Below are 23,500 nucleotides of genomic sequence, written 5' to 3' on the forward strand. Positions count from 1 at the left end.
CACATTTTGAGGGATTGTTATTGGTTTCTAAAGGCACAGACAATTATCACCTGACTGATTAGCATTTCAGCATCTTTCAGCTCGTTGTTGTGGTTTTATAGTCCCATCATTTATGGTTGGTTCACTCTCACCGCTCTTCATAGCATCTTTTCCAATTCTCCAATATACCCCCGATGTACCTGCTCATCACCAAACAGACAGACGAAGTCAGAAAATAGCTGGTGAACTTAGTGGAGCATTTAGCAGCTAAAGTGTATGTTGGATTAACATTCATGAGGTCGACACAAACACGACTCCTAATGAATGATAATGTTGCTCCATAACTGCTGGAAGTGTAAATTAGGAGCTGTTCACCAAATCAACGTTATTATAATACTTCAATGTTGTGTTCACAACTTGTTCTGCTGCCACCAAGTGGCCAAAAAGTCAACGAATGTAGGTTATGCATTTAACAAATGTTGGTCCTGCAGTAATTGAGCCAGCAGAAAAAAAAAAGAAAAGCAACGTCCAATAAACAGCGTGAGAACCAGCCAGTCAGGGAACAACATCCTTTACTTCCTTTAGTGGATGGAGTCCAAGTGGTACTTCTGGTTGATTCAAACTCATTTTAAAACATTAACCAGCCCAAGAAACACATTTTTACATTGCTGACGTCTTATCTCCAAGAACTGGGGAACTATTTCATATTATGTGCCTCGAAGTGCTATGACTTCATACATTTTTATAACGGGTGGCCCCGGTGGGAAACCAAACCCTCAGTTATTCAGAACCTCCTTATCTGCCCTCTTTCAGCAGCATATTGATCCTTGATAAAGCGCACAACCTCTCTCTTCTGCCAGCATGACGTTCTTACAGTCTCAGTGGAATACATTATGCCAAAGACATGCCAAATCCGCTCAAGACCTCTGCAGAGAATAATAGAGACTTATCACAAACACAGGATATCCGCTAAGTCTCCTGTACTTAAAATCTTTATTAGGATCCACTTCTTAATGGAGCTCTTGAACCTCCTGAGGAGCAGGAGTCCGGAAACCACCGCAGGCTGGCACACGGTTTTACAGCGCTGGCGTGGATTTCACACAGAAACAGGGGGCGGAGAAGCAGTTACTCCTCCTCTGTCTAACACCTCAGATTATTCCCTCCAGGGCAGAAATGTCCCCATAAACAACATCGCTGCAGCTTCTCCTCACTTTAACTTTTTGCAAAGAAAGTTTGTGCCTCTCATGTCTTATCTTTACAGTCCACAAAGTCACAGAGATAAGAATTGTTTTTGTTTTTCTGGAAAGTTAAATATCTGATGACCTGGTTACAGTTTTCAAAGACTCAAAAAATGTAATATTAGTTATGATAAGATAAGGATGTTTAACCTGTTTTCTAAACTCTGTTCCCTAATTTAAAAAAAAAAAATGTAGTCGGGAATTAGATATCTCCTTCCCTGTCTTCTAGGATGCAATAAAAACATTACTGAAAATATAAAAAATATAGATAAAGAGTAGTAGATACTGTTGAGGTCACTGAGGTCATGTCCTTGGTGATATTTCTGGGAATATGTGCTGGTTTAATGAGCTGTGACTTCTCTGCAGCTACAAACATATTCCACATGTTGGGTGTTTCAAAGCTGATTCTGGTATTCTAACATTAAATATGATTAATTAATTAAAATAAAATGAAGGGCTGTAGTGTTTTCCACCAGGATTACAGACCTGGCAGTGTGGAGGAGCTTTGAAACCACATGTAGACCATCATGTAGGTACTCTACTGTAACCACAAAAATATGATATTGCAGGTTTAAGCGCATAAATAAATTAAATCCTCACTAAATATTTTTTGGATGGCTCGTCAAAGGATTCTTATGAGGGTGGGAACAAATGTACCTGATAATATAACCATCTTTGTTCAGATTATAGAGTCAAAACTTGCGAAAGGGGTCAAAAAATGTTTTGTTGTGCAGTAGACAGAACTTAATGATACTGGAAATAACTTGAAAACTGCTGGAAGTGTCATTAAAGGACCTTTTTGAAAGATGATAAAAGACGTGATTCAAAGCGTAATGAGAACACATGAGAGACTCAAACTAGAGGCCGGTCCACGATCGGTCCATAGATCAACTGTAAAATAGTTTTTGCCTTAATCAATCCTTCCAGTGTCCTCTCTCTGCTACCTCTGATCTCAGGACAAAGTAATTCATGAAGGAGGTCCTGGCTGTCGGGGCTGTCAGTAAACAGGCCCAACGCTCGCAGAAGCACGACCTGCACATCCTGGCTCTCCTTTTAAGGCAGCTCGCCTGCTGCTCCTGGTTGGAGCCCCCGGAGCATGTCTCCGACCGAGCCAAGTTTCCCCCGTGATCTTTTGACAAAGGGAGGCTGGAAGCAGTCCTCTGAGTGGGATGCCAGTCTCTGAGCTATGAAATAGGGGTGGGAGGGAGATTCAAGTCTACTGTGTGTGTCTGTTCCCTCTAAAAGGACACTGCTGCGAGGTTACGCTGCCTTTTAACTCGACTAATTTCCTCGTCAGGCCTTTTAGAGGGAAATCGATAGTGGTGCAGTTTGGGTTGATTCATGGCGGTCGCAGATGGATTTCTTTCGATTCTGATATAATCTGAGGCACTTTAACCTCAACACTCTAAAATACTGCTGCAAAGTTTTGTATCTAGCTGAATATTTTACATCCCTGAGCTAAAATCTACTGCGTATCTTCCAGACTTTGTGCATGTTGCTTAAATTTCTCTTTCACTGAGCTTTCCTGACCACATTTACTCGTCTTGAACCCAACGGGTTAACTTGACTCCATGTTGTCATGGAAACTCTGCTTCGCTCATGCATTGCCAGTCCAGTGATGAAGACTGACAGGCCACGTTAAGCAAGTGTTGTATCGTGGATGAGCCCCTCTTTACCCCCACCGGGCTGTTTTTATTCTCACGGGGAGTCTCGCTCTCTGTATGTAGGTAGAGAGGCTAAAAGAACACCCTGTCCTATAAAAAGACAGTGGTGCAGAGAGGAAGGTGCCCTTACACCTGACGACAGGTACAATATAATGTGTCATTGTTGAAGCTCACTGTCGCTCTCCAGAGTCCCTCCTGTTGGAAACAGACTTCAGATTATTCATTTTAAGACATTTAGGTGACATTCACAGTGCAACACACAAGCCCAGACAGAGTTACAGAGATAACATCTTACAGTAGACCCAAAATGACTCATTTGGGAAAGTGCTTGTGTAGGCAGAGGGGACAGATGTGTGCAGTTAAATGAAATAAATGTGAATGTAAAAAATACTCCATTACAAGTAAACGTCCTGCATTCAATATTCTACTTGAGTAAAAGACGTACTAGCAGCAACATGTGCTTAAAGTATCAAATCGTCAAATTAGCTTCTACTTTATATGCAGTTTGGTAGTTTAGGCCAGTGGTTCTCAACCTAGGGATCAGGCCCCCTCACAGGGTCACAAGAAAAACCTGAGGGGACGTGAGAAGATTAATGTAGGAAAGATACAAAACGTTCTGCTACACAAATTTGGACCGAATCTTTGCCTTTTTTTGAAATATAGGAGAGTTTTACTTCTTTGAGGCAGAAAATGTTATTTAGATGAAACCATCGAAGAAGTTTAGAGGTGAAAACTTTTTTTTGTTGGAGCTGCCACAAGTCAAAAAGGTTGGGAGCCGCCAGTTTAATCTTTAACGATATGTTATGTTTTATTAGATCATCATATGTCCTCTTAATGTAGAATCTCAATCTTAAAAGTAACTAGTAAATACAGCTGTCATGTAAATGTAGTGGAGTAAAAAGTACACACACATTACCCTAAAAGTGTTGAAAGTTACATTCCACCTCTAAAAACACATCACTTTAACTTTATGAAGCTCACACCAGATATTCTTCCACTGTACAGTATAGATGACTGAATACCTCCGCAGCTCAGACAGTGCTGTCACTGCGCTCTGGGTCTCACACTGTTTCTCCCCTCGTCATCCAGGCAGAGACGGCGGCCAACAGGATCTGCAAGGTGCTGGCTGTCAACCAAGAGAATGAGCAGCTGATGGAGGACTATGAGAAGCTGGCCAGTGATGTGAGCACCCCCCGATTTTTCCTATAATTGTCCTGCACCTCCTCTACCCTTCTATCTCCCTGTTCTCCTTTTAAAGTCACTCCCTCGCCTCCCGGCCCCCCCCCCCCCACCCCTCTGGGGTGTTTGTGCTCTGTACAGGTGCAGGGTCAGGACCACAAACAGGGTAGATCGAGATAAAAGGGCAGCCAGGAAAACAAAAGTATCTTACTAGTAATCTTCATAAGACTATGTTTTTGCCTGTTTTAGCTCATTTACAACAAACTGCAAATACATTTTGAGATTGATCAAAGCTTTTGTTAACATCCAGGAAGCCTTTGGTTTCAGTTCATGTCAGTTCAACATGAAAATGAACCAGCAGAGACGTGAAAATCACTTGATATTAGTATTGAAGCTGAAACTATCTGTCGATCAACAGAAAATTAGAAATAAGTACAGGTAGACTGATAAATTGGCAGGTATGAACTTGTCGTAGATTCTGGTATATCGTACTTGTCGGCCGCTAAATATCAAGAAGTTGTTGTAGAGAAATGCACAAGTTATGTAGTTAAAGGAGTTTTTAACTACAGGGTTACTATTCAACTAAAAATGTCCCACTCAATACACAACTTACAATTATTTTATAACCAAATTTAAGGGATCTTCATTAATTCATTTTTTTAAACTTCCTAAGCTGAACAAAAGAATTCCAGCATCTGTCAGGCTGTGGTCATTCGAAGGCAGCTGTTGGTTCTAAAAAGTTATATTTTGCTGTTGAAAATGGTCAGCAACAATGAAAATAACACACAAATTGCACTAAAAGGGATAAAACATGCAAAAACACGGGTATGGTCCTTTAAATCAGACGTAAAATGTTCTTGGAGTTTCACTTGGTTGCAAGAAATGAACAACAAACCAATGAGCTAACCAATTATCTCTCCCTGTATTCTTCTCTTGCTGACACACATTAATGACGTCCACTACACCTCATTTATTTCCATCTCCCTTCTCCTTTTATTGGCATGCTTCTCCTTTGCGTCTCCATTTTCTTTCCCTTGAATGGTACTTGTTTCTCCTCCATCCTCTTTCTCTTATTCTCACCCTTCAACACACACACACACACACACACACTTGCCCACACACCAACACCATTAACACCCCAGCTGTTGGAGTGGATCCGTCGCACCATCCCCTGGCTGGAGAACCGCCTGCCCGAGAACACCATGCAGGCCATGCAGCAGAAGCTGGAGGACTTCAGAGATTACCGCCGCCTCCACAAGCCGCCCAAAGTGCAGGAGAAGTGCCAGCTGGAGATCAACTTCAACACCCTGCAGACCAAGCTGAGGCTCAGCAACAGGCCCGCCTTCATGCCCTCAGAGGGAAAGATGGTCTCGGTAGGTCACAGCAACTCATGAAACTTGCACACAAAACTCCCCAAAAGTTTGACATCCAAACTTTTCTGCAACTTTGATGAGCATCAGTGGCCAAAGAGTTACCTCAGCTTACATGAATCATGTATGCACATGATGCCAGGGAACATTTGAACCCATTTTTAACCCGTGTCTCGTTTACTTTGAAATGTCCATCTGCAGCACAGCCCAAATATGGCCCAGAATAATGTTACCTTTATGGATGAAGCTGGAGAAGATGTGGCCAGATGTGACTCCAAAACCCTGTTAACTAACGACTGAAACTGTATAGAGTTTCGTTTCTTTTCAGGATGCCTTTCTTGTGTTTCTTTCTCCTTCTCTGTTATTTTGGCAAGAAAGAATTCTCAAGTGTTCTCCTTCGCCTCGTGCAGGACATTAACAACGCGTGGGGAAATCTAGAGGGAGCAGAGAAAGGCTATGAAGAGTGGCTCCTCAATGAGATTCGCAGGCTGGAAAGACTCGACCACCTGGCGGAGAAATTCCGCCAGAAAGCCGCCATCCATGAAGCCTGGACTGAAGGTACTGCGAGTTTGAATGTAAAGATCCAGCTCCTGTGTTTCAGTCTCACATCCCTCAAGCTGCCTGTTGAAGGCCACAACAAAGTAACGTGGAGATTACAGCATATAAACATTTTTAGTGTGCTACCTTGTGTAAAATGCCAAATCAGAAAAATCATTTCAGTGTCACTTAATGAGCATTTTAAAGATACGTATTTTTGTCTTAGTTTTACCGGTTTGTTTTCTGCGTCTCCCCCTGCAGGTAAGGAGGACATGCTGCAGAAGTGTGACTACGAGACGGCCTCTCTGTCAGAGATCAAGGCCCTGCTGAAGAAACACGAGGCCTTCGAGAGCGATCTGGCTGCACATCAGGACCGAGTGGAGCAGATCGCAGCCATCGCACAGGAGTTAAAGTAAGAGATGGTCTATATAGGATAAGGAGGAAATAGAGAAGGACAGGTTGAGGGTTAGTTGTAAAGTTGTATTGATCATCTCTCTATGTTGTGTTGTTGTTTGTGATGATCTCAAATGGTGTTCAGTTGTTTATTATTTTCATCATAAACATCAAAAGTCACTTTCTCGAGCTTCGGTTCACTTAACTTGCAGATGTAAATGATGAAACACTGAAAGAGTGAACAGAAAAAGATAAACACGAGTGACTCGAAGAAACCCTTCAGGGGCTTATAAAAACATTTCACACCATAAAAATGACAAACAAAGACACAGCAGGATCATTAAAGTGCATCAAAGAAAGACGACGGTAAAAAAACACCAGCTTAAGTAAATAATGCAGATAAAAACTGCTGTGATGCAGATAATTATAATGAATCTCTTGTTCCCTCGTCTGTTTGTGCTCCAGCGAGCTGGACTACTACGACTCCCCCAGTGTAAACGCTCGCTGCCAGAGGATTTGTGACCAGTGGGACGCACTGGGAGCTCTGACCCAGAAACGCAGCGAGGCTTTGCAGGTGAGAGAGACTCTGGGACCCGGAGAGAAAGAAAAGTAAACCAGTTACAGAAGAATCAGATTTCTAACTTCTTTGTTACCCCTGTTTTTTAGTTCCCCCTCTCGTCTTGGTGCTGTTAGAGCAGAAATAATTACACGCTTAGAGATGAAAGTGTTCTCCCTCACAGTGAGAGGCTGCGAGGAGACTATTTGATTTTCAGGATTCCTGCTGGCCTTGAAAACCCTTTAAAGTTTGGAGATTTTTCTGTTTGTAAAAATATGACACCCTAATCCATCTATATGCCCCGGCTCTCTGGAAGATCACGATTAAAATGAAACCTCTGTGAATTCTCGAGTTTCACTACACAAGACTTTGAAGGTCAATAAAAAGCCTGTGAATGTGCGCGCTAACCCTGTTTTTTATGCTCAACAGAGAACTGAGAAGCTGCTTGAAACCATCGACCAACTGTACCTTGAGTTTGCCAAAAGAGCGGCTCCATTCAACAACTGGATGGAGGGCGCCATGGAGGACCTGCAGGATACCTTTATCGTCCACACCATTGAAGAAATCCAGGTGAGCACAGAGAGGACTCCCAGGGGAAGTTCGACATTCTGGGAAATACTTTTATTTGCTTTCTTCCTGAGAGTAAGATTAGAAGATTGGAAGATTGTCTGTCTTGTAAATGTAAGGCTGCTAGCTTAGCTTAGCAAAATGACTGGAAACAGAGGGAAATAGCTAGCCTGGCTGACAAGAAAGCAAATAAACGTACTTCCCAAAATGTCAAACTTTTCTTTAAGTCAAATGTAAAGTTGGACACATGGATTACTAACTTTTATGTACTCATTTCAAGTATGAAACCACGGGAAAGTACTGTAGATCCTCTGCCTCGTGTTCTGTTAAATGTTTTCACAGTTTCGGTTATGAAGACGGAGGAAGCACATTTCTCTTTTATTTGTGGTTCAGATTTTCATTGTCTGTGTTTGTGCGTTGTGTCTCAGGGATTAAGCACAGCCCACGAGCAGTTCAAAGCCACGCTGCCGGAGGCAGACAAAGAGCGCCAGGCCATCCTGGGCATCCACAATGAGATTGCCAAGATTGTGCAGACCTATCATGTGAATATGGCTGGCACCAACCCCTACACCACCATCAACCCACAGGAGATTAACGCCAAATGGGACAAGGTAATAAAAATCAATCATGAGCGAGGAAATATACACTTGGCTGAGTGTGGACATTTGCCTCAGGACACCTTGATGGAACTGGGATTTAGAAGCACAAACCAGATGTAGCATGTTAATTAGTGAGCTTTAAACGAGGGTGGTAGGTGCATTTTGTTATATTTGGACAGAGGCTAGCTGTTTCCCCCTGTTTCCAGTCTTTGTGCTAAGCTAAACTAGCTGGCTACTGGTGGTAGATTTATTTTTACTTTACAGACATGAGTGGTATCAAAGCAAATACCCCAAACCCTCTTTAAGATTTTGCAGCCTTTATGTTTGTCGGATTTGATTTTACAAATTTTGCTTTTGGTAGTTTTAACCTGGCTGTCATATTTTTAAAAGGAAGCCACTTTAGACACTCTGGTCTATGTGGGCTCAACAATGTGGACTTACAATTACATAAAATGTGCTTGGCTGCTACAATAAAACCTGTCAGTGCCAGCCCAAAACGTTGCTTTATTAACAGCACGAGAGTTTTGTTTTTACATTTAGAAAAGGAGCAAGATCCTATTTTAAGAAAAGGTGAATACTGGGGAGAGAATTTCAGTTTAATTTTAAGACAAGTTCTACATCATTATGGAAAATGGGACAGATAGAAACAAAATACAATGTTCCTAGTTCATCATAAGTTCCATTAATTATGTGTATTAACACATTTGGGTTTTCCTTGACTTTCCTGCCTGCTGTAGGTCAGGCAGCTGGTGCCTCAGCGCGACCAGGCTCTGATTGAGGAACACGCCCGGCAGCAGAACAACGAGCGTCTGCGCAGACAGTTTGCCAACCAGGCCAATGTCATCGGGCCCTGGATCCAGACCAAGATGGAGGTCAGTGTGAGAACTGACAGTCAAATGAGCACGTTATATATTTCTGAACGAGGCCGGCGTGGTGGCGAGTGCAGTTTGATGTGTGTAGTTTCAGTGCATTTTTATGTAGAGTTTAGTCTTAAACTCAGCCCTGTTGACGTTTAACCACTTAACAGTCCATTCCTGTGAAGTATTTCATATGCACAGTTTGAAATAAGAAATGGTAAAACTTTCTGTCTCCAGTTTTTGGTGATTTTAATGTTTCTATTTGGGTTTATGAAATTCTTTTAAACCCAGATTTAGATAGAGATAAATGCCAGGCAGACATGGTGATCTTTTTCGGTCTTCTATATTCTTATCATATCCTCCATTTATTCATATTAAAAGATGTCACAACCTGTGTGTGTGTGTGTGTGTCTCTGCAGGAAATTGGCCGCATCTCAATCGAGATGCACGGCACCCTGGAGGACCAGCTGACGCACCTACGCCAGTACGAGAAGAGCATCGTCAACTACAAGCCAAAGATCGACCAGCTGGAGGGAGACCACCAGCTCATTCAGGAAGCTCTCATCTTTGACAACAAGCACACCAACTACACCATGGAGGTACGAGCTGGAGCTGAACTTTTAACCACCAAACATGAGAGAGAAAAGATTTCTGCTTCATCCAGTTAATATTCAATGAATACGTCTGCTTTCACTTTTCACTGAAATTGTTCTTGGTCTGTTTGGCATCCTCGTCCGACCCGGCTGGACGCTGCAAATACTTTTTATGGATTGTTATATGGCGCGTTGGTGTCAGATGGTCGTGGTTTGCCACAAAGAACAAAGAAATGGGTGGCAGCGTGTTTAGACTACCACAGGAAAGTCTTGGAGAGTTTAATACTGAACTCTCCTGACGTTGCAGTTTACCATCCAGGCTCCAGTGTACGTAATTCACTTTTTGGCTCATCAGCCAAGTGCTGGAAAACTAATAACCCCTGCCTGCCATGAATTATTTTTACTGGCTAAAATAATTCATATGAGTCTTGTTATTGAAATTCTTCACATCAACTGACCCATTTTCAAAGCTATTATGTAGGTGTGTGTCTGGAATCAGCTTCTGTGCAGAACGTTCGCTAAAGAGACAAGAGCAGATTTAAAGGGTAGATGCCAAATTTGGTAATGTGTTTATGCAAATAATATATTTTGTGTGCACCTCTTTTTTTCCCCGCTGGCCATGTGCAGCCTTTCTGCTCTTCTTCTATTAACTATTCAGACAGAAACAGTTGTTTAGATCAGTTGTTCCCACTTGTTCGATACTGCGGCTGTGGTGGATTCTGTGGCTGCACATGTGAATCATGGTTTTCCTTTTTTTCCAGTAGGTTTGGACACGGTTGTATTTGTACTGCTGCCATCAGCAGAAGCTGGATGTTTTAACCATTTATTCTTTACTTTCAGCTGTCTATTTTGACTTTTCTTTTCAAAACGTTTTGTGAAGGTGTTCCATCTGCCTATTTGTGTGTTAATTTTCTCCCTGAACATAATGTGAATATATTTCATACATATTGATTTACATAGTTCTATTTTTTCCAAGTTATCTGACCTGCTGAGCACAATGTTTCCAGGCTGAATAACTGGTTTAAATGATACTGGCTAGTGTAAGGACTCCGGCTGATGGACAGTCATCATTTTCCTTTCAATTATTTTGCTCACAGCCAAAGTGCACAGTGACCTTCAGAGCCAAAGACTAGTCTGAGTATAATCAAAGCATTCAATTCAAAATATCTTAAAACGTCCGCTGCTATTGACGCTGTTAAATGTCAGACATTTCTGCATTGTCCTGATGCAGTAGAATCTCAGTCATCTTATCCTCCATGCAGGCGAATACAAACATTTTATTTACAACCTCTGTTTAACAGCTAAAGTCCAGCTGAAACGAATGCCTCTGAGACTCTTTCACTATCTGTCTTTTCCTTAAACTTCCTCTACCTTTGTGTGTGTGTCTCTCTCTCCTCTGCAGCACATCCGCGTGGGCTGGGAGCAGCTACTCACCACCATCGCCCGCACCATCAATGAAATCGAGAACCAGATCTTGACGCGAGACGCCAAGGGCATCAGCCAGGAACAGCTGAATGAGTTCCGGGCTTCCTTCAACCACTTCGACAGGGTCAGTACTCGTACTGAGTCACTGTGCAGACAGAGGCGAGGAGAGGTGTTGTAGGTGCTACGCTGCACATTTACGGTCAGCTGGTTGGAGTTGGTTTGAGGCAAACACACATGGTGACATTCGAATAGGAACAAATAGGTTTTGTTTTGTTAAAGGAATAGTTCTACATCTGGGAAATGTGTTTATTTGCTTTCTTGCCGAGAATTAGAAGAGAAGATCGACACCACTCTTATATCTGTCAGTTAAATATAAAGCTAAAAGCACAAGCTTAGCCTAAAGACCAGAACAGACTATTTCCTGGTCAGGAGCAGTGACTTTCTGGAGTCTAATGGTTCATCAGTGATCTTTGTGAGTACTAAATGCTAAGCTAAGCTAACCATCTGCTGGCGGTAGCTTCGTATCTATCGTGCAGACATGAGAGTGGTGTCAATCTTCTCTTCTCTCAACAAAAAAGTGAATGAGTGTATTTCCAAAAATATCAAACTACTGCTTTAAAGACGGATGTTATAATTACAATCTCACATGTGGAGTCACACGTTTGTCTTTTTATATATTTAGCCTGCATCAACAAAGCGAAGAAGTTCAGGTGAGAATGTGTCACCTCTGGGTTTGAGACCGTTCATGTCGTGTCATGCTGCCCGAGGCAATCCTTTAACCAGAAAGCATTGAGTGTGCAGAGTGAACAGTTTGGGTGAGAAATGCATCAAGCTGTGTATTGACCTTACCGCTCGGTTGAAAAGGGACTTCAGTGACACAACATTCATCTTTAAAAGCTCAGGGGCTTTCAGACATATCAAGGGAAATGGCAGCCAGAGTCAGCTAAATCCTTTTATTGTGAAATACAAGAATGTAAATAAAAAATCAAATACAGAGCAGGCAGAATGGAAATTGAGAAGCTAGTTTATAGCACAGGTAGCTACGAAATATCTTTCCACTGAAGGCCGTTTCTATAAAACCTGCTTTCTTCAGCCCCCCCTCCTACCTCCAGAACTTAGTGTTTACACTGAGGCTTAACGTGTCAGGAACAGCACCAATTATGGATGAGTTTTTATTTAGCTCCCCCCCCCCCCCCCTCCTCCCCTCAACTCTCCTGCTGACTCCACCATTACCTCATGCATTTTTCCAGAGCTGCCCTATTGTTAATCAATACCTGAGGTCGACACAGGACGCCAACTGTGGACCTGAACTTGTCCTTTTGTTTCATATTTCATAAGGATTAAGGCTTTCAGCCTGACATTTGCTGGTGGCTGTGAGGGGAAGGTGTATCGAGCTACAGCATCAGATTAATATGATGAATTGGAAAAAAAGGACTAATTATTCTTTTTAATTTGAATTTAGTTTGATGGGGAAACATTTAGTATTTATTGTGTTAGTTTATAGTCGGTGATAGACTGAATCGACAACAATTTGGATAAATCACTTGGCAAACATTTTCTGATCTTAGCGTGTCATATGTTAGGATTTACTGTTTTTCTGTGATACATTATCGCAAATTGAATCTGTTTTGAAGATGTCACCTCAGCTTCTAGGGAATTGGGATGAACCCATAGTGAAAATAATCATTAGTAGAGCTGAAAAGATTGGCTGCTTAATCAGATAGTCCATCTTATAGGCTAACAACTAACAGACTAATTGAGAAAATAATCAGTAGATTAATTGATGATACAAATAAAAGTTAGTTGCAGCCCAAGTCTGTGTATTTACGTTATATAAAAATATTGGAAAATTAATGTGATTGTAAATGTTGGAAGCGTTTTGCTTTGATGCTGTACAAAAAAGGTAAAGAGATATTTTTGCATTTAAGAAGAGCATATTTTGTGATGTTAAGTACGTGTGCCATCTGCGATATGAATAACCTCACCACAAGGCCCTGTAGTCTGCCTGCCACACTGCACATTAACGCCTCTGAATGCCCTCGCCCAGCATGGCAGCACTGCTGCCACCGTGTGTTCACCTGCCAGATCCTAATGAATTTGCACTGTGTTCTCTGTTTTCTATCTCGTGCATGGCCCTCTCCCTTCACCCCCCCTCCCACCCCTCACCTTCTTTTCCCCCGTGCATGGTGCACTTCCTCCACCCTCCCCTCCAACACCACCTCACCTACCTCCCCGTCCTACTCCATCCACCCCTTCACCGTCACTGACACCGCTGTATGTGTTGCTGCATGGCCTGTGGCCCCCGACGCCTCGCCTGGCACTGGTCCCCCACACCTCAGGACCACTCGGGCACTCTGGGCGCGGAGGAGTTCAAGGCCTGCCTGATCAGCCTGGGCTTCGATATCGCCAACGATGCACAGGTACTTAATCGTAGCCACCCCCCCGCTGTAAGAGGTTTAACTGGTTTCTTTTTTTTTCTTTGTACTTCTCCCCCTTGTATTTCTATCCTTCCCCGTATTCTTCCTCTATTCCCACCTTCACTGCTCTGCCTTCCTGTCTAAATTTCCCTTGTGATTTCCCACTCCTTGCAACATCCACGTCGTGGATTGTTGTGGCTTTCCTCCGTAATTCTACTCTTTGTTCATCCTGTACTCCTTCACTATTTCCTCCTCTATCCCTGCCACTCTATTTCTTCTCCTCCTGGTTTCGTTTGTCCATCGCTGACCTTGTAGAAGAAAACAGGAATCATGGATGCTGAAGACTTCAAAACCTGCCTTATCTCCATTGGCTACAACCTGGTAAAGCCATGAGCACTCTTCAAGTATGAGAATTTGTTTGTGTGTGAATAACGAGACCACTCGGAAATGGTAATGGATAGATTTCTTAATGTTTGTATATCTTATTTTAGATTTTCAAAGATTGTTTATTCTCCATAGAGCTCCATTAAAGGAGCATTAGAATTTATGGTTCTCCAAATTAAAGATTTGCACTCAACAGTACCTCAAATCAATTTATAACTCACTCGTATAATATATGTTTGTGCTAAACGACGAACAAACAAAGTTATCCAGAGTCATATCTCTGTAGCAGAATATCTGTCATTTGCTGTGTGTTTTAGTATGTTGCCGTGGGGACGGTCACCACAGCGACTGAGCTTCACAGTTCCTCTCTCTTGCCACCAGGGTGAGAACGAGTTCTCCCGCATCATGAGCATAGTGGATCCCAACCGGATGGGCATCGTCACCTTCCAGGCCTTCATCGACTTCATGTCCCGTGAGACTGCCGACACAGACACTGCCGACCAAGTCATGGCCTCCTTCAAAGTTCTGGCAGGGGATAAGGTACCGCGTTATATTGTAGTATCATCACAGAACAGTAACAATGAAGCAGGAAAAATTCCCATTGTAGATTAGATTAAGCCTCTTGGCCAAAAGATGAATATTTAATACACTTTTAGGGTAGCAGAAAAGAGACAAAGATATGAAGAAGACAAAATAAAAATACAGAAAGACTTTAAACAACTAAGCAGCACATTTAAAGCCACTATAATCAATATTGTTATATTAACAATGGATCACATGACTGCTCATATGTGAAAGGAGTCGCTTGTAGTAAGAAGCATCACCTGCAGAGCTTTTTAGCATCTTTCAGCTCATTGTTTTGGCCCACTTTCCCATTTTGGTTCACTCTAACTGCTCTCATCAGTTTCATTTTTGGTCGTAACAGGCAGCTGCTTCAGTGAAAAAAACGACTTTACACAGCCTGCTCTAAACTAAGAACTAAGACCCTAATAATAGAGAACAGAAATAGAGCAGCATTGACGTCTCATTGGAATTTTCCTTGTCGCCTGTTGAATTTGGTCTGTCAGCTGCAGAGAAAAATATATTATATATATATATATATATATAATATATTATATTAAATATATAAGTTTCTTTGACTTGCTAGATGATTTCTCATTTATTCCAGCACTCATCATTTCTACAATTGGCGTGACTTAATAGGCCAGAAAACCATAAAATGATCTGAAAGTGGCTGAAAGCTGCAGAGATGGCTGTTGATTCTGAGTGGGATCGGCAATAGTAACAAGTCTTTTCACATTACAGAGTTTTTTAATTCGATGATATAAAAAATATTCAAACAATATATTCTAAATCCAAACACCTGCTCTTTACATTAAGCTGAGTTTATTTCCCAGAGTTCTCACCATCTGCTACTTCCACATCCTCGACAGAACTACATTTTAGCCGACGAGCTGCGCCGGGAGCTGCCTCCAGACCAGGCGGAGTACTGCATGGCCCGCATGGCCCCCTACACCGGCCCCGACGGCGTACCTGGAGCCCTCGACTACATGTCGTTCTCTACCGCTCTGTACGGAGAGAGCGACCTCTGAACACTCTGTCATCAGTCGTCCTGACTCGGGACCACCAGCCTACCTGCTCTGATCACCGCTACGTCCTCCGACTTGCCCCTTCACCACACTCCTGTCCTACTACGCTCATTTTTTGTACGTCTCTGGCCTTATCTTTTTGTCACTATCCTCTGTCTCCTCCTCCTCCTCCTCCTCTCACCTCTCCAGCCTCTTCACTGCTCCCTCACACTTTGTCTCCGTTGTATTTGCTTCCCACGCAATGCAGCAGCTCTCCAGGTTTACAAAGAGGGAGAGAGAAAATTGTTTGTTTCTGTTTTTATTTTCTTGTTGTCATTGTTTTTCTTCATAAAAATGAATAAAGTTAACATATTTTATTATACTGAACAAAAAAAGGTATTTTTCTTCACCTGATTGAAAATAAGAGACAAAAATTGTAATAAAGAAAAATTGCTATACTTTCTCTTCTTATTCTCTGTTTGCTAGGGGGATAACATATGGTTTTAATGGATTTATCTTGACAGTGTGTGCATTTAGTGGACTCTCTGATACAGAGCAACTTATAATGACATACATTATACAAGGTATAATAAAAGTAAATATCATAAAACTGTATGTATATATTCCTATGTCCCTGGGAAAGCAGGTAAGAACAGGACCCACACTCATTAAAATGATTATGGTGGCCTAAATACTCACTAAAGTGATTATGTGCTTGAAAAGGAGACGTGGACTTCTGTGATTGTAGTGAGTCAGGATTAAGTATGTGTTAACATGCCAGTATTTTTGCATGTTTTTTTTTCCATGTTCTGTAGGTCAAATACTTAACATTACGTTCCACTTTTGACACATTTTCTAAACCAAACGTCTTTTTTTAGACTTTGGAAAGTGTCTGTCTCAAAGACAACACACATAGTCACACAGTAAACCTGGAGTCGTTTCCTGCTTGGCCCAGTTGGTAATTCGGCCTTGGTTCCGCCCTAAAAGGTACAACAGAAGTGATGTCATTCGAGCACAGCGCATGCCCACAGAGGGCTGCAAGTTTTACTCAGGCAAAACACCTGAATGGGGTCAACACATTGGAGTGTGAACTGAAACCAGTGGCTGCAGAGATGGTAGGAAAGCATTAAACACGTTGTGTGTCATGTGAAATGGTCAGCAGTAGTGTAAAGTGCTCGTGGTAAAACACGCAAAAACACCAATGTAGGAGGTTTACGGTGTGGTTGTGTGTGAGAGACTGGTTACTTACTGCTCTGGTATTATTGTACAAAACCTGTCAATACACTACAATTAAAGATTAAACAGGAAAACCAACGAGAGAAGCTTTGAAACAAAGCCTTTAAGAAACATTTAACAACATTTTCTCTGTTATTTTTTTCCCTCGACATTAAAAAAACCCGCATTTTCCCGTTGCTATCCGTGAGACGGACACACACGGGAACCTTGCTCGTGTCTCCACAACTCTACGGACAATTTAGTGCGTCGGACTCATTCAGGAAACGCGTCCCAGCTGTGACCTGCTCCGTGTTTGCGTCAGTGAAATGGACTTCTAGCTGGAAAGAAGAGTCATGTTTAACTTAAAATCGTTGCAGAGAAACAAAACAGTCAAATATGGAGTCCCAATGCTTGTAAGTAACTTTTATATTACGTATTTACAAATGGCAGACAAGCGTTGATCGCCTGTTAGCTAACGACTTTGAAATTAGCAGTTTCTTGATACGTAACGCTGTGTTATTAGTTTACTGTTAACATTAAAGTCACATTTGGATCTCACAATGATGACATTTATTTTATAAATGATTTCTTTTATTTTATTGAAGTACAAGAGTGTGTGCTAAAGGGTAAAGTAAAGGAGTCATTAACTGTAAACTGATCAGCACCTGTATTTGTCTGTTGTGGGAACCTGTGCATAGGAATAGCAATAGGAACTGTACTCATGCACTCAAATGACAGTTTATTATGAAGTTACTCTCAGTTAAAATGGATGCAGTATTTAATACAACAGCCTGTACGACGCTGAAGTTGGCTTCCAGTTCGGCTTCACTACTTTTTTTTCCCTCCAACCAGACCACATCAAACCAGGTCTAGATAAAAAACGCCATATTACCCAGAGACCCAGAGAAGCTAAATGCAGTTTCAGATTTGTTAAAACCTTTATTTTATTTGTGAAAACAGAAAAGAAATGGCATTTTTATTTGTTCCCCCATCCAGACCACGTTGGACCAGGTCTAGATTAAAACAAACAAACAAACAGTAATCGTTCTTTTTTGTGTTTTCACAAATATAATAAAAGTTGCACAAATCTGAAACTTCTCTGGGTTCATCTAGTCCAGGTCTAACAAAGTGTAGTTTTATCTAGACCGGGCCCCATGTGGTCTGGATTGTGTTTTCTCAAATAGAATAAAGGTTTCACAAATCTGAAACAGTGTTTTAAACAGTTACTGGAGTCTACTTGTTAGTAAAGTCCAAGTGTAAATGTAGGGGGCTTGGGATTTAAGCGAGGCCTTGTCTCATTGTTGTCTCGATGTAGAAAATGTGGTGAAGGCGCCATTTTAAAAAGATAAAGAGTGTTGAGGCTTTAATTAGCAGATATAGCACCCTTACAAAACAATACGTGGTGTAAAAACTAAAGATTTCAGAATTTCCCATAACTTTCCATAACTGCAGAGTAAGAAGCTGCTAACCTCAGTGTCCTCAGCCCTGCGATACACTCTACCTTCATGAAGGTTATAATGTTCATATTTTATCGAAAGGTTGTTAAAGAGGTGTTTTTATTTTTTAGTCAGAAGAAACTTCCTCCAACCTTTTGTTCAAGTGCTCTGAAATTTCAGTAACCAAAGTACTTAGGATTAAATGAACTAATCGTATGTTCTTTAATGTTTTTTTTTCAGTTGCTGATAGTTGGAGGTTCCTTTGGCCTGCGAGAGTTTACACAAATTCGGTATGATGCCCAGAGGATCAGAAAAAAGGTTTGTAGTAAATTAACTCTCACATTACATTTGATGGAAAGTTGCTTATGATAAATGTGACAGCAGATTAAATGTAAATTCTCACGTTTTCCACCATCACACGAAACAGTGGAAAGGTCTCTGTACAGCCAGTGTGCAATGACTCCTCCTAGTGGTCAGACACATAATTGCACGTGAGAATCAAGATTTCATCCAAGAGGACAGTGTAAAGATAGCACTCATGTAAAGATAGCACTCGTGTAGAGATGTTTCTAAATCCGTGAGGACTGCTGGTATCTCACAGTGCAGTGTGGTTGATTTCGGCTTATTTATAATTTTTCTAAAGGAACTCAGAATTAGACACTTTGTCTATCCATCATTTCAGACACTGCAGGCATACAGCACTGACAGGCTTTTCTAAACCATCAATACAAGAGCAAGAAGTGAGAACAAGCTCTAATAATTCATTAACTGACAGACCCAATTCATTAAAATGTCAGAAGACCGGCCCTTTATTAGAAGCCATTGCAATCTGATGAGCTGGCTGCGAGGGGAAGTAGCTGTTTTGTGCTAGTTTAGTCTGACAAACGCCGATGCACGTCATCTGGGTGGGAGCCAGATGGCAGGGGCATCTTTTCTTATTACTGTCCATGTGTGGCGGCACTAGACAGTGGATGACGATGGTGGAGGGGAGGCATCGTGCCCCTGGCGCCGTGCCCGGGCAGCTGCCCCCACACTGCTCGCTCTCCTCTGACGGGGCCTGCAGCAGACCGAGCCTCTGTCCTCTCAGACCCTGTGGAGTAAAGATTCAAGTCGCGTGTGTGCACATGAAGTTTAATGCATGGAATATCTAAACAGTTGTCAAAACACGCATGATTAAAACCACTCTTCCGGTGGAACTGTTATCAGCTGATTCCATTATTTTGTTCTCACAGATATTTGCCCTCTTAAATCATTAAAAACGCTATCTGCGGGTTAAGTCATTGTATGATCCAATTTGCATTTTCTCTTCAACTATTTAATTTAGCCTGGAGGCAGAGATGAACTTCAGATTCCTTTGTCCTCCCTGTCCAGGTTTTGTGCGAGTCCTCCTCACCTCTGATGCTCCCAGTCTGTTTTTGAGGTTCAGGCTGGTGGCAGTTGAAGAAAAGCTAATAACACCTCCATAGCAGGTGTCATACTAATTACTTAGGCTATTAATTCTCTGGTCTGAAGGCTGCAAAATATTCTATATATTATTTATTTGCTGTAGTAATGTAGGTCTAATTAAAAATCAATCATGGAATTATGAAACTCATCAGTCACCCGAGTAACTGCGGCGTTATTGCTATGAAATATTAGAACTCATTAAAAGTAATGATTCAGAATGGGATTCATTTCAGTCCTATTCTCGGGCAAAATCAATTTGAATTGCAAAACCCAGATAGCTCCATTGGACTCGACTCTCTCTCCCAAAACCCTCTGACACACTATTTTTTCCATTTTTACTAAACCGATGATGTCAAATGAGTGAAAACAGGATGAATTGGATCCTCCGTCAGGTTTGGAGAGGCGGGTCTTCAGTGCTCATCTCGTCCACATGACTCGAAAACCACTTCACCTCTTCTGCAGATGTCGTCATTTATACACAAAAGAAATAATACATGAAGAAGAGGAGGGGGAGATGCTGCCTGAAGGGGCTGCTTCAGTTTCATTATTCGTAATTTCTCTTCTAACATTAATGGCTTTGTTTAGATATTGCTACCAAATCCATTTATCAAACAAAATCTCTTCTTCTTTGATTTGACTTCTTCTCCGCTTGCTCTCTCTCTCTCTCTCTCTCTCTCCCTCTCTCTCTCTCCCTCTCTCTCTCTCTCTCTCTCTCTCTCTCTCTCTCTCTCTCTCTCTCTCTCAGCTGGATCCTTCGCTGGAGGCCAAAGTGAACGTCCGGAGGCAGTCGGTCGTACTGGAGGAGGAGTACCAGGTGAGGAGGGACGGGCTGAGACCCTGAGGGTGGGGGGGGGGGGGGGGGGGGGGGGGGGGTAGATGAAAGAAACTAACTGGAGCGATCTGCCTGCAAGAAAGTGCTGCAGGTAAACAATGTGTGTTTTTTAATGGGTGTCAACAAAACACAAGATGTTTTTAAAAGGACATCTTGTGTGCAGAAGAACCCAATTTCATATAATCTTAAATACTTAGGAGAAAATTGGGACTGTGCAAGTGTTGAGTGTTACCGCCTCGGGTCAATTAGTATTTGCAAATAATAGGAAGAAGGGTTAGATGAGTAGTAGCACTGTTCTCAATTTGGGCGTTTAGTGTTCAGTGCTAATGCTTAATTCTTAAACTCTAATCCCTTCAGTACATTGTCTTTATTAATTCAAGTGTACATTTTTAAAATTAATTGAATGTAATTAAGGTGATATTATAGTGTGGTCCATATTTCCTCATGTGTGGTGAGTCACTCTGTCTTTAAGGCATGCTAACACTTAAACAATTTATCATTTATCAGTTGGCTTTTTATTACTGTGTGTGTGTGTGTTGTGTGTGTTGTATGTGTTGTGTGTGTGTGTGTGTGTGTGTGTGTGTGTGTGTGTGTGTGTGTGGCAGCTTAATTCTTGCCTCCTCTCACCTGTGTGACCAGATGGTCTGAATTTTCTACATCTGGCCATTTCAAAGTACATCAGCTAAATTGAGAAAAGAATCCTAAATTGACTTTGAAATAATGTCTTGTGTTCATGCAAACTTTTCTCGCACTTGTGATGCTTCTGCAGAGTTGAAAAATCCTGCACTGTTTTCAAACACTGTTTGACACACTACAGGATGTCTGGCCTGATTTTTTTCAAAATATTGAATTATTGGCATCCTGAAGTTTAAACCTCGTCTCTTTGCTTGTCCCTCTCTCTGCAGAAGATGCAGGAGGTGAATCTGGATGAGTGGAGGAACATCCGAGGTCCTCGTCCCTGGGAGGACTCCAAGGAGTACCAGGAGCAGCAGCGCGCCCGGCAGGACAAGAAAGACTGAGACCTGGGGACGCCAGGCAGAGCAGACTGCACACACACTGCAGGAGGACAGATCAGACAGGAGTGGACGGAGCTTGTGGCGAAGTCGTCTCTGCGACCCGAGTACCCCAGATCCTCCACCTTCAGGGCGTGGACTCAACCGGTTTGGTCTTTGCTTGTGTTGGACTTTAAACTTTTGAAATGTACATTGTTTGTAACAAGTTGTGGTCTCCTCTGGTAACCTCTGTAACACATTCAGGACTAGCGGCTAAAATGGTGCCACATGAGCCCAAAACCTTGAAATAAGTTCAAGGTTGGTCTTACATTTAAAGAAGTAAGCGTCCTTATGGCTTCATACGCTGACGTACGAAGCAGTCACCTGTTGGTAGCTGATTCTCCACTCTGACCATCAGGAGTTTGTCATAAAAAAGCAACCAGTAGGTGGCACATCTGTGTCCTGCTGCACCTCGCCTTTCACACTGAAAGCAAGCAAGGAAATATATATATCACTGTATGATTTCCATGTCTCAATAAATTATGTATCGTTGATCCAAATTGTTACTTTTGCTTTTATTTTGTTTATGACAAAAGCTCGTAGATGTTGTGAGTCTTTGTTTACAACAGCATTGCATTGATTTACCAGTTGAACGTACAAAAGAATAAATAACACAACCGTCCAGCCTTACCTCAGGCTTTATAGGTCTCGACAGTAATCCGTTTCTCTGACAGTTATTACTTTGCAATGCGGTGGATTTATTACGTTTATAATGGAAATAGTATTACCTTTTGCGGGGTTTTTTGTCCTACAAACCTAAACAAGATGATTTTCGCTGCAAGTCTTCAGATTGTATGTATAAGTAATGTTTGGGTGACTGGCAGATAATGCATGCACTGCTTTGCCTCATTCAGTTTGTGAAATAGGATGCAATGAATATTCCTCAGGTGTGGAGGTCTGCATGAAAATGTCCTGGGATACATTTTCTGTAATCACATTTTTTATGTTCATGATTTTTGAGTCACTTTGGCACCCAGTGTTTCTCAGACTCATGAATCTATGGGACACAAACAAGAGCTCATATTATATTTTCATGCGCAGGTTGTGCAGTTCTAAATCTAAAGAGTGTTGCTTTGTCGTCGGCTGTTTCAGTGTCATGAAGCAGCAATCGCCTCTAATCCACCGAAACACATCTGAATGACAAAACAGAGCTGTCAAGTTATTTGGGATCGGCAGATCAGATCGAGCCTCTCTTTTCAGGCTGCGCGTTGATGAAAATGTCTGGTGTGTGCTTCCGTTTCTGGAGAGGCCTCTCTAAACTTTTGGTGCATCTGTGATCTTAGAGGTCAATCACACGCTTGTTCTCCACAGGCAGCTTTTTGATTAGTCCTGTTGTACTGGTTAAGAATGAAGACGCTGCTGTTTCTAACGGTGGGAAAGAAGAAATATTGAGTTTGACGATGGCCGATGAGCCAATCTGAACTGTGACTTCTGCTGAAAGGTTAGCTGCAGTGGTGGGTCCTTTACTTAAAGTGTAAAACTCACCGTGGAGCCAAAATATGGTCTGTCAGCCTTACATCATTATATATTATACTATTAGATAATTATGAATGTAGTAACATGAAAGCTGCATTTTAATGTCGCAGCAGAGCTAATTTTACTCATTGTATATACTGTTGTAGTTTAATTCACAGTATAATAATGCTTTGTATTGTATTTTACATGCATTTCTTTGTAGTTCCACTGAAAACTGCCGTTGACTTGAGTGAACTGACCATTATAATGGGAATCTCCACACTCTGCTGACAAAGTGGTGTGTTAACATTAGCTCAGGTGGCTGTGCTTTCAACTAAATATTCCACTTATTAAGTAATTTAATTTGTCTTTATTTCCTCCTTTTTAAATGTACATCTCATGGTGTTTATTTAGCCGTGCGTTTGGTGAACCCTCCGTAACCTCGCTAATTGTGCAAAGCCACACCGCCTCGCAGCTCCTCCATAGAGCCCGCTTCAAATGAACCATGCGAAGGAGATTTGAGAGCGCTGAAGCCAAAGATGTGTTGCAGCACATTACAGTTCTCTGATAAGGAGACGCAGCATGGGTGTCGCCGTCAGAGGCCGAAGTGGGTCAGTCCGGGAGGCCTTGCTGTCGTAAGTGAGCTGTCAGGGTGCATGATATAGTGGAGTCCTAATTTGAAGAAGTCACGCCCCTTCACGTGCTGTTCAATTTTTTATTTGAAAATGCAAGAAAACG

General features: G+C 41.9%; 2 protein-coding genes across 10 annotated transcripts in view; both read left to right on the top strand.

Annotated features, from left to right (window-relative positions):
* The window catches only part of actn1 (actinin, alpha 1), a 53,676-nt gene extending 37,891 nt beyond the window's left edge, over positions 1–15,785 (top strand). For 2 of the 9 annotated variants that reach the window (XM_070919829.1, XM_070919830.1), the window contains exons 9-21: positions 3,971–4,063; positions 5,203–5,433; positions 5,841–5,988; positions 6,229–6,379; positions 6,826–6,934; positions 7,346–7,486; positions 7,912–8,094; positions 8,820–8,954; positions 9,359–9,538; positions 10,935–11,081; positions 13,690–13,755; positions 14,140–14,298; positions 15,192–15,785. In XM_070919829.1, coding sequence (XP_070775930.1) covers positions 3,971–4,063; positions 5,203–5,433; positions 5,841–5,988; positions 6,229–6,379; positions 6,826–6,934; positions 7,346–7,486; positions 7,912–8,094; positions 8,820–8,954; positions 9,359–9,538; positions 10,935–11,081; positions 13,690–13,755; positions 14,140–14,298; positions 15,192–15,350 — 1,902 coding nt within the window. In that variant the 3' untranslated portion in view covers positions 15,351–15,785. Of the gene's footprint in view, positions 1–3,970; positions 4,064–5,202; positions 5,434–5,840; positions 5,989–6,228; positions 6,380–6,825; positions 6,935–7,345; positions 7,487–7,911; positions 8,095–8,819; positions 8,955–9,358; positions 9,539–10,934; positions 11,082–13,296; positions 13,378–13,689; positions 13,756–14,139; positions 14,299–15,191 lie in introns of all 9 variants that reach the window. The other 7 variants (XM_070919827.1, XM_070919828.1, XM_070919832.1 and 4 more) reach the window with 7 other exon arrangements.
* Positions 1–21,410, top strand: part of LOC139297253 (synaptojanin-2-binding protein-like) — a 161,387-nt gene extending 139,977 nt beyond the window's left edge. The window contains exons 4-6 of the mRNA XM_070919841.1: positions 18,218–18,295; positions 20,169–20,237; positions 21,161–21,410. Of these exons, the coding sequence (XP_070775942.1) occupies positions 18,218–18,295; positions 20,169–20,237; positions 21,161–21,274 (261 nt within the window). The 3' untranslated portion in view covers positions 21,275–21,410. The remainder of the gene's footprint in view (positions 1–18,217; positions 18,296–20,168; positions 20,238–21,160) is intronic.
* Positions 21,411–23,500: the final 2,090 nt, after the last annotated feature.

The sequence above is a fragment of the Enoplosus armatus genome, chromosome 15, assembly GCF_043641665.1.
Source record: "Enoplosus armatus isolate fEnoArm2 chromosome 15, fEnoArm2.hap1, whole genome shotgun sequence".
In the NCBI taxonomy this organism is placed as follows: domain Eukaryota; kingdom Metazoa; phylum Chordata; class Actinopteri; order Centrarchiformes; family Enoplosidae; genus Enoplosus; species Enoplosus armatus.